The sequence below is a fragment of the Epinephelus lanceolatus genome, chromosome 17, assembly GCF_041903045.1.
Source record: "Epinephelus lanceolatus isolate andai-2023 chromosome 17, ASM4190304v1, whole genome shotgun sequence".
Taxonomy (NCBI): Eukaryota; Metazoa; Chordata; class Actinopteri; order Perciformes; family Serranidae; genus Epinephelus; species Epinephelus lanceolatus.
Genome location: NC_135750.1, coordinates 19,225,623 through 19,235,598, shown reverse-complemented (window position 1 = coordinate 19,235,598; position 9,976 = coordinate 19,225,623). Strand labels below are relative to the sequence as shown.

The 9,976-nt window shown below is 39.3% G+C and overlaps 2 protein-coding genes across 2 annotated transcripts; both read right to left on the bottom strand.

Annotated features, from left to right (window-relative positions):
* Positions 1-2,895: 2,895 nt before the first annotated feature.
* On the bottom strand, positions 2,896-5,531 carry LOC117250431 (polymeric immunoglobulin receptor-like; the record flags this gene model as incomplete). The annotated part of the gene is made up of 7 exons (XM_078160916.1): positions 2,896-3,265; positions 3,387-3,448; positions 4,104-4,150; positions 4,298-4,395; positions 4,602-4,635; positions 4,757-5,056; positions 5,210-5,531. Coding segments are annotated over 6 exons (834 nt in total), but the record flags the coding sequence as incomplete, so codon positions are not given.
* A 1,692-nt stretch (positions 5,532-7,223) lies between these two features.
* LOC117250514 (uncharacterized) lies at positions 7,224-9,575 on the bottom strand. The gene is made up of 4 exons (XM_078160914.1): positions 9,530-9,575; positions 9,052-9,339; positions 8,590-8,889; positions 7,224-7,417 (listed from the first exon to the last, which is right to left on the bottom strand). Exons 1-4 carry the CDS (start codon positions 9,573-9,575, stop codon positions 7,224-7,226), a joined length of 828 nt encoding a protein of 275 aa, XP_078017040.1.
* Positions 9,576-9,976: the final 401 nt, after the last annotated feature.

Below are 9,976 nucleotides of genomic sequence, written 5' to 3'. Positions count from 1 at the left end.
GGAGTTCCCAGAGGTGTTTAGCACTTGTTGGCCCCTTTGCCTTCACTCTGTGGTCCAGCTCACCCCAAACCATCTGGATTGGGTTCAGGTCCGGTGACTGTGGAGGCCAGGTCATCTGCCGCAGCACTCCATCACTCTCCTTCTTGGTCAAATAGCCCTTACACAGCCTGGAGGTGTGTTTGGGGTCATTGTCCTGTTGAAAAATAAATGATCGTCCAACTAAACGCAAACCGGATGGGATGGCATGTCGCTGCAGGATGCTGTGGTAGCCATGCTGGTTCAGTGTGCCTTCAATTTTGAATAAATCCCCAACAGTGTCACCAGCAAAACACCCCCACACCATCACACCTCCTCCTCCATGCTTCACAGTGGGAACCAGGCATGTGGAATCCATCCGTTCACCTTTTCTGCGTCTCACAAAGACACGGCGGTTGGAACCAAAGATCTCAAATTTGGACTCATCAGACCAAAGCACAGATTTCCACTGGTCTAATGTCCATTCCTTGTGTTTCTTGGCCCAAACAAATCTTGTCTGCTTGTTGCCTCTCCTTAGCAGTGGTTTCCTAGCAGCTATTTGACCATGAAGGCCTGATTCGCGCAGTCTCCTCTTAACAGTTGTTCTAGAGATGGGTCTGCTGCTAGAACTCTGTGTGGCATTCATCTGGTCTCTGATCTGAGCTGCTGTTAACTTGCCATTTCTGAGGCTGGTGACTCGGATGAACTTATCCTCAGAAGCAGAGGTGACTCTTGGTCTTCCTTTCCTGGGTTGGTCCTCATGTGTGCCAGTTTCGTTGTAGCGCTTGATGGTTTTTGCGACTCCACTTGGGGACACATTTAAAGTTTTTGCAATTTTCCGGACTGACTGACCTTCATTTCTTAAAGTAATGATGGCCACTCGTTTTTCTTTAGTTAGCTGATTGGTTCTTGCCATAATATGAATTTTAACAGTTGTCCAATAGGGCTGTCGGCTGTGTATTAACCTGACTTCTGCACAACACAACTGATGGTCCCAACCCCATTGATAAAGCAAGAAATTCCACTAATTAACCCTGATAAGGCACACCTGTGAAGTGGAAACCATTTCAGGTGACTACCTCTTGAAGCTCATGGAGAGAATGCCAAGAGTGTGCAAAGCAGTAATCAGAGCAAAGGGTGGCTATTTTGAAGAAACTAGAATATAAAACATGTTTTCAGTTATTTCACCTTTTTTTGTTAAGTACATAACTCCACATGTGTTCATTCATAGTTTTGATGCCTTCAGTGAGAATCTACAATGTAAATAGTCATGAAAATAAAGAAAACGCATTGAATGAGAAGGTGTGTCCAAACTTTTGGCCTGTACTGTATAGTTTTATTTTTTAATTTTATTTAATTATTTATCATTATTTTTATTATTATTATTATTATTATTATTATTATTATTATTATTATTAGTGGTGGTAATAGTAGTAGTATTTTTGTCAGATTTTCTTCATTTCATATGTAATTTACTTTTCCTGGCTCAACCTCAGACAGATGTTACCTGAGCTATCGGACTTGAAGTTTGTTTGTATTTGCTAAGCTTAATAAAGGATTATTGGGGGTGCAAAAAGACTTTAGTGTGCACAATTGAAAGAAAGTATGGAAGCCGGTTTCTGCCACTATTACACTAAAAAGCCAAATAGCTGTGCCACTGTAAGGAGCCATATATTGTGCATTTATTTGTTTTGTGGGGTAATACTTTAAAGCACAAAATAATGACTGTGTAGCCTATCATACCTGACTTTAGATCTCTCTTGAAATAGCTTTAATCAGCTCTTTCTGAGCAGCTTGCTGCTTTCCAGTAAATAACAACAACAAATACCTACACACATAAGGCTCAATATATGGAAAAGGCTGAACTGTAACACAGCACAGAAGCACTAATATTGGCAGCAGAAAAACAGGCACTTACAAGATCAACAGAAGCAGGGGTCTACCACAGCGGACAGGACCCCAAGTGCAGGCTGTGCAAAGATGCTCCTGAGACAGTTCAGCACATAGTAGCAGGGTGTAAGATGTAGGCAGGACCAGTGTACATGGAACGCCTTAACCAAGTGGCTGGCATAGTGTACAGGAACATCTGCACAGAGTTTGGGCTGGAAGTCCCAAGGTCAGAATGAATGACACCTTCTAAGGTGGTTGAGAACGGCCGAGCTAAGAGCCTGTGGGACTTCCAGATCCAGACTGACAAACTGGTGATGGCTAACCAACCAGGCATCATGCTGATCGACACACAACAGAAGAAGGCAGTGGTGATAGATGTAGCAATCCCGAGCGACAGTAACATCAGGAAGAAGGAACACGAGAAGCTCGAAAAATACCAAGGACTGGAAGAGGAGCTAGAAAAGATGTGGGCAGTTAAGGCAACAGTGGTGGCAGTGGTAATCGGAGCACTCGGGGCTGTGACCCCCAAACTAGGAGAGTGGCTCCAGCAGATTCCAGGTGCAACATCTGTCCAGAAGTGTGCAGCCCTGGGAACAGCTAAGTAGTAAGGGCTTCAAGCATTTTAAGCTTGCATTAACCACAGATCTCATGTCAGATATCTAACCAAAAACCCATTAAAACAATCAGTTGACTTCAAAACAAGGGAACTGGCAGTGCTAAAATGTTGACTCATTTCCGGGTTTTAGGTCTCATTCCTGCACCACTACACCACCACTAGAATGGACCCAAAGTTTCAAAAGACAAGAGCAGCTATCCAATACTGACATGTAGCAGTAGCCACAATAAGAGAAGTTATGTAGTCTAATGTACAAAATGTGGTCTGTCTCTCACCAATCATAACAAAAATAAGATTTTATCAACATCTTCCTCCCTCTCATGACAATGCATTGATAATGTCTGCAGCTTCACAAAGCTGGTGGAATAAAATAATTTTGTGTTCCATGATGCAAATTTGTCTTTATTCAGTGACATTTAAGACCACTTCATATTCTGTTAACATGCAATATAAATGTTCAGTGACTTTCAAAGGAATTAAGAGTATATACATTAAAAAACAGAGATAAAATACAATAGGCTACAGCATGGCTTTATAAACATTCTGAAAACAGAAATCAGGATATATTATTGTGAATTTATGCCTAATAAGTAGAGCAGTAAACCCAATACAAATGTACTGCAGATAAGCTTAAAGATTTGTCTATCTATGCCCTTGTCAAACAATCCTTGTAATGTCTTGCAGCTGGATACAAATGCATGGCACAAAGAAAAACAACTTGCTGTTGAGACATTTTTCATCAACCTGTTGGAGAACAAGGGAAAATTCAAGTGAGGAAGGAAGAGTAAAGGAAAACTGGTGCAAAAAATACTGAACCGCATTACGTGACAAGTGTCAGACTTGGTTCAGGTATCTTAATATTTACCCTTTGTTTGAGGCTTTAACGACAGAACTTTATTCTTCCACTTCACTCTCCACATGAGACTTCTGTGTAAAGAAGAAGAAACACATATGATATGTTTTTGATGAATTTTGATGAAAAGGTGTCTTTGTATTTTGGAATGCCTATCATGTATTACAGTGATTCCCAACTGGTCTTGGGTTTAGCCGTGTCATCGAGCTAGTTTGCTGTCTCTGTCAAGTAGCCGTCCTTTAGTCACTCAGTCTACAGCAGGAAATGACACTTTAAAATAAAAACTCTGTGCTGGAAATTACTTTTAAAAAAGTGTTTTTTATAAACTTCACACGTTTGCAAGTCACTTGTGGTTTATTCAGAAGGAACCAGCGCCCCACCACTTTAGAGACAGTGTATCAGCGCTTTATATGTTTACCTCCCTTGATGTTTTTGCCATGTGCTCAGTGTTACTGTATGTTGCTTCCTCTTAAGCCTGTGTTGAAGTTGAAAAACAAATGTACTTTACGGTAACACTGCAACATTTTAAATTAGATTAAATTAGATCCACACCCACATGACTGTCTTTACAATAAAACATTATAGTTTTGTGATCAAAGACATGCTTGGTTGAGCTCTAATTACTGTATCCCCTTTAAATAACAATAAAGGTACAGTACAGAACTGTAGTAACACAAATGACAATGATTACATTCATTACTTTTATGGTTTAATGCGGTCATATTTTACCTCATATTTTACAGTTGTTGTGGCTGATGATTCTTTGTTGGTCTGCTCTAAAAGACAGACAGTAAAAACATTTTTTACTGACTTCTCCGTGCTTAAAAACAATAACGCACAGCAGTCCTCATTTCAAATTAAATACTTCAGAATAACCAGATTTGTTTTTACACATATTGGTTTCATCGGTTCACCATACTTACTGTGTTTTTTGAACATAAACAAGGTGAATGAGGTCACCATTACAACGAAGATCAACACAGCCAGACGGATACCGAAAATCTTTAAGTGATCAAGAGGACTGAAATTTGAAACACACAATGCAAATGAATTAAAAAACAAACAAACAAACATCCTTCAATGAAGATCAGCAAACCCAGAGGGACGATGAAGTGCTTTAGGTCAACTGAAACACTGCAACATACATTTAAAGCACACAGATAAATGGACTAGTTAAAACAGTCCAACAATGTACAGTAGTTGCATACAAATGCAAAGGTCTCTGACCTTTCTCTATGCTGAACTGTGGTGGGTGGTACGTCTGCAAACGCAGGTGATAAGATGGTTGAACAGCTTGTTAAAAAATGTACAAATGATTTTACTGTAGAAATATTTATAATTCACAAATGTATGTTTAGTATTTATAATTACTTAGTACTTACTGGTGGTTGGTTGCTTATCAACAGTTACATGTACTGGCATCTGCAGGTCTCCACTGACACACAAATACCAGCCGCTGCTCTGTGCGCTCAGTCCACTCATAGTCACATTGAAAACATTGGTGACACTTGCATTGATGGTCACTGTTGTTTCATCTATTGATCCAGATGGACTTGTCACACAGGAGCGGCCCAGCCTGCACCACTTGGTTTCTCCAGAGTTTCTATAGTGACAACTGATGGTTATTTTGTCTCCTTTAAATCCTGTAATCGTCTGATGATCCACATAGAGACTGGGTGTGCCTTAAAGGAAAACAAATTCAATAGAAAAGTGTGGGAAGCCTGACAACAATAAGTCTCCAAAGCAAACATTGAGATCCTGCTTAGATTTTTTTCCACCTAATTGTTAAAATGTCACAAACAATTTGAGCATAAAGATGCTTTGAGGGCTCTTACCTCTGGTGACTGACAGGTGAAAATACGCACTGGCATCGGGCCCTGCATCAATCTTCACAGCACACCAGTAATCAGTGTCCTCAGCCGTCAGATCTTTAATAGTCACAGTGAAGATTCTCCGGCTTTTGTCATCAGAGATTGAAACCCTTGAATTTTGTTGGTTTGTTTGAACTACATAAGAGCAGAAGTCCCAGTAATATCCTTTACACAAACCTTTCACATGGTTTATGTATTGTTTGCCATACAGACATGGGATAATGACTGAGGCTCCAGCCTTCACTGACACTTTACTGACTGTAGTTACACTGTGAACTCCTGCAACAAGAACAAAAATAGCATTTTAATGGTTATATCCACTAACAATAATCTTTCTTCATATGACTTGCATATTGTTTATATTAGTTGTTTTTACATATAAGGTCATTACAGTCTTCATATTTGAAATACAAAGTGAAGGGTATTACACCTTATATTCAAAGAATTAGATGCATTAAAACCCCACATTTTAGGTTGTAATAAGACCCTTATGACTGACCTGTTAGTCCAGTGAGGATGAGAAGAAAATGCAGACTGATTGCAGACATGATGGCGAGTGAGCAGCTAAAGACAATGACAGACTGATTTCTTATTTCCTGATTTTATATGCTATTTAAGTGTACTCACCGTACATGTTAGCGTGTTAGTGATATGGGGCTACCTCTTTTTGATGAAAAATGAATGAAAACATTGCTGCACTTTACTTCCTCTTTAGTATGATGAAGCTGCAAACAAGATTTTTCATATTCAACACAAAATGAAGCCGTGCACAATCCTCTGTGCAGCAAGAGATACATCACATTGACTGAGCCGCAAACAGCTTGGTGACAGCTCATTGACAGCTGTCAGAAGCCACAGTGACAGATGACAGTGAATTGAAGTGACTGATGACCAGTCGAATAATAATAATAACAATAATAATAATAATTTGATCCTAACAACTTGAACAATTTCTGAACAATTTCAAATTTACTGTTCCTCTCTAAAATACGTGAAAGATCAGTGGCAGCTCAGGTACACTCTCACCTTAATCACAACAATCTGTCTAAACAATTTTAGTCTAGTTTTCACTCCTTTCACAGTACTGAGACAGCTTTGGTAAAAATCACTGATGATCTCTCAGTGGCAGCTGACTCTGGGCTTTTAAATATTCTCTTTCTTCTTGATCTAAGTGCAGCCTTTGATACCATTTCACATAACACCCCTCTAGAGAGACTAGTTTCCATTGGTATCACTGGCACCGCTCTTGACTGGTTTATATCATATCTCTCTGGCCACACTCACTTTGCTCAAATCAGAAATTTCCAATTCAACTCTTTTCCAGTCACTAGTGGTGTTCCTCAGGGCTCTGTCCTAGGTCCCCTTTTATTTATTATTTACCCTCTAACTCTTGGCCAAATCTTCAGACCACCCAATTCCCTTTCTGATTGCTTACTGGATATCAAACCTTGTCTCTCGTACAACTTCCTCAAACTTAGCAGTGATAAAACAGAGGTTCTCCTTGTAGGCACTAAATCTAAACCAAACCGTTTCTCTCTGACCACTGACAACTCCAAAGTCCTTCCACTCAGGTTAAGAGTCTGGGTGTCATCCCGGACAGCACATTGTCCTTTGAGGCCCACATCAGTAATGTTACTCAGTCTGCATACTTTCATCTACATGATATTAATTGTCTTCACCAGTCACTTACACCTCACAGTGCTACTATCCTCGTTCAATCTTTGGTTGCATCTTGTATTGATTATTGCAATTCTATTCTCTTTGGTCTTCCTCTCAAGTGTCTTCATAAACTCTAATTAGTCCAGAATTTAGCCGCCCATATCATTACCACAACCCCCTCCACAGATCAAATCACTCCTGTTCTCCAGCAACTTCACTGGCTTCCTGTTAAATATCACTTTGATTTCAAGATTCTGCTTCTTACCTTTAAGGCCCTTCATAACCAAGCCCCTTCTTACCTGTCTGAACTCCTTCATATCTACACACCCTCCTCTTTGACTTTTAGATCCTCTAGATCACCATCTGCCTGCTTAACTACCGTGGGTTCTAGAGCCTTCAGCCATTCCGCCCCCGCCTTTTGAACTCCCTCCCCCATGACATTCGCAATATTGACTCCCTTTGCACCTTCAAATCCCGTCTGAAAACACACCTTTTCAAGCTGGTGTATTCGGACTGATTTAAAGGTGACACACATATTGAGACAGACAGACAGACAGACAGACAGACTGACAGACTGACATCACCATCCATATAGCCATAGTGCCAATGTGGCTATGAAAAAAAATGTGGGAAAGAGCTTCACTATGTAAAGTACATGAGAAACTGTGTGAGGCTGGGTTTAGATTAAAATGTACACTTCCTACAGTTTGTTGTTCAACAATAACCACAGAGCTGTATGTCACATCCACATCACTCTGACCTGTGGCCCAAACAATTTTCATACAGTCCCTTACCTGGGCTGGAGTTTTTCTCTTTTTCTTAACACTATACATTACTTCCTCTTTGGCCTGTATTAAAAGAGCAGAGGACAACATGAATAAGTATGAGCCAATAATTATTATCAAACCTATTACTGTATTTGTGCTCAATTAAGTTTCTATATGTCAAGGCTTACTCTATTCTCCAACAAAAAATACACAAGAGTGATATTAATTTTCAAGATGTACTTTAAAAACGAAGCAGCATATCTTATATTCGCTGTGGCCGATGATTCTTCTTTGCTCTGCTCTAAAAGTGAATGAAACCTCCCATCAGTGCTCAATGACAACAATGAACAATAGTCTATATTATGGTAAAATGTGTATGAATAAAAAACAGTTCCAGCATGAACTGGATTTATCGAAAAACAGCGTAGACTTATTGTGTCTTTTGAGCAAAAACAAGATGAACAAAGTCACCATTACAGCGAAGATCAGCACGCTCAGACGGATACCGTGAATCTTTGAGTGATCAGGAGGACTGAAACAAAACAGAGGTCTTATTCCAGCAGTCCTACATTATAGTCTAAAATTGATTCATCATCCTGGTCATATCCTGCACTAGTTTTACCAAGTCCTTTAAGTTAATGCCTCTTACAGTAGAACATATCTAATAATATCAGTAAAAACACATGTAGATATTCCCATAAGGACCGTTTCCTAGATCACAAAATGGCCACATTTCTCTATTGTAATATTTATGCAAAGGCTGCTGACCTTGAGTGTCCACTTTGAGCTGTGGGTGACAAAAAAATAGCACCATGATAACGACTTTATTATGACAATTATTAATGCTAATATAACTTACATTTAGAGAATGTTGTACTTGACAAGTAATTCAAGATTAAAATTAATCACAGTACTTACTGGTTGTTGGTTGCTTATCGACAGTTACATGTACTGGCATCTGCAGGTCTCCATTAACACACAAATACCAGCTGCTGCTGTCTGTCCTCAGTCCACTCATAGTCACATTGAAAACATTGGAGACCCTCCTAATGATGGTCACTGTTGTTTCATCTATTGATCCAGATGTCATCGTCACACAGGAGCCACCCAGCCTGCACCACTTGAATTCTCCAGAGTTATGATAGTAACAACTGATGGTTATGTTACCTCCTTTAAATCCTGTAATCTCCTGACGATCCACATATAGAGTGGGTGTGCCTTAAAGGAAAACAAATTCAATAGAGAATTGTGGGTAACCTGACAACAATCAGCCTCCAAAGCAAACAATGAAATTCTGCTTCGATATTTTTTCCCCCACCTAAATGTTGTGATGTCACAAAGAATTTAATATGTGCATAAAGATGCTTTGAGGGCTCTTACCTCTGGTGACTGACAGCTGAAAATACTCTCTGACATCAGGCCCTCCATCTATCTCCACAGCACACCAGTAATCAGTGTCCTTATATGTCACATCTTTAATTGTCACAGTGAAGATTCTTCGGCTTTTGTCATCAGAGATTGAAAACTTTCCAGAATTTCGTTGGTTTGTTTTAACTACATAAGAGCAGTGATTCCAATAAAATCCTTTACACAAACCTTTCACATGGTTTATGTATCGTTTGTCGTACAGACATGGGATAATGACTGAGGCTCCAGCCTTCACTGACACTTAACTGACTGTAGTTATGCTGTTAATCCCTGCAACAAGAAAAAATATGCAGGATTTTGATGTTTATGTTTCCTTTAGAATGTGCCTGTTGTAGGTGTTCATAATAGAAAGGGTATGACAACTAATATTAAAAAATTAGATGCATTAAAACCCCACATTTTAGGTTCTAATAAGACCCTTATGACTGACCTGTTAGTCCAGTGAGGATGAGAAGAAAATGCAGATGAACAGACATGATGGCAAGTGAGCAGCGAAAGACGACAGGCTGGTTTCTTATTTCCTGATTTTAAAAATCATTCATTGTATATGATGTGATAGACTTGCTTTGATAACGTTAATATAACATCTACCGCTGTAATCGTGCAGACAGTATTTGAGTTTATAACACCATTTATAACATATAAAGTTTGAGTCTACTATCACAACTATATCATCCCTGCACTATTAAAAGTTGTATGTACATGTGTCCATATAAAACATTTGATTTTAAATTTGCAAATTAAACTTGGATTGCTGTACCTGCTGTTTGGGGTAGATGTCACTGTTAAGCACATATTCAAGGCCAAACGAAGCAGTGATCATTCCTATAATCTTAATGAATGTGCAGATAATCTGTTGTAAATGTCATCATTTCTA

Coding starts and splice junctions, on each gene's coding strand:
- LOC117250514 (XM_078160914.1), bottom strand. CDS start 9,575: ATGTCTGTTCATCTGCATTTTCTTCTCATCCTCACTGGACTAACAG. Junction 9,340..9,529: donor CATCCTCACTGGACTAACAG/GTCAGTCATAAG, acceptor CAGTCAGTTAAG/TGTCAGTGAAGGCTGGAGCC. Junction 7,418..8,589: donor CGATAAGCAACCAACAACCA/GTAAGTACTGTG, acceptor CCTTTAAATCAG/TCCGAATACACCAGCTTGAA.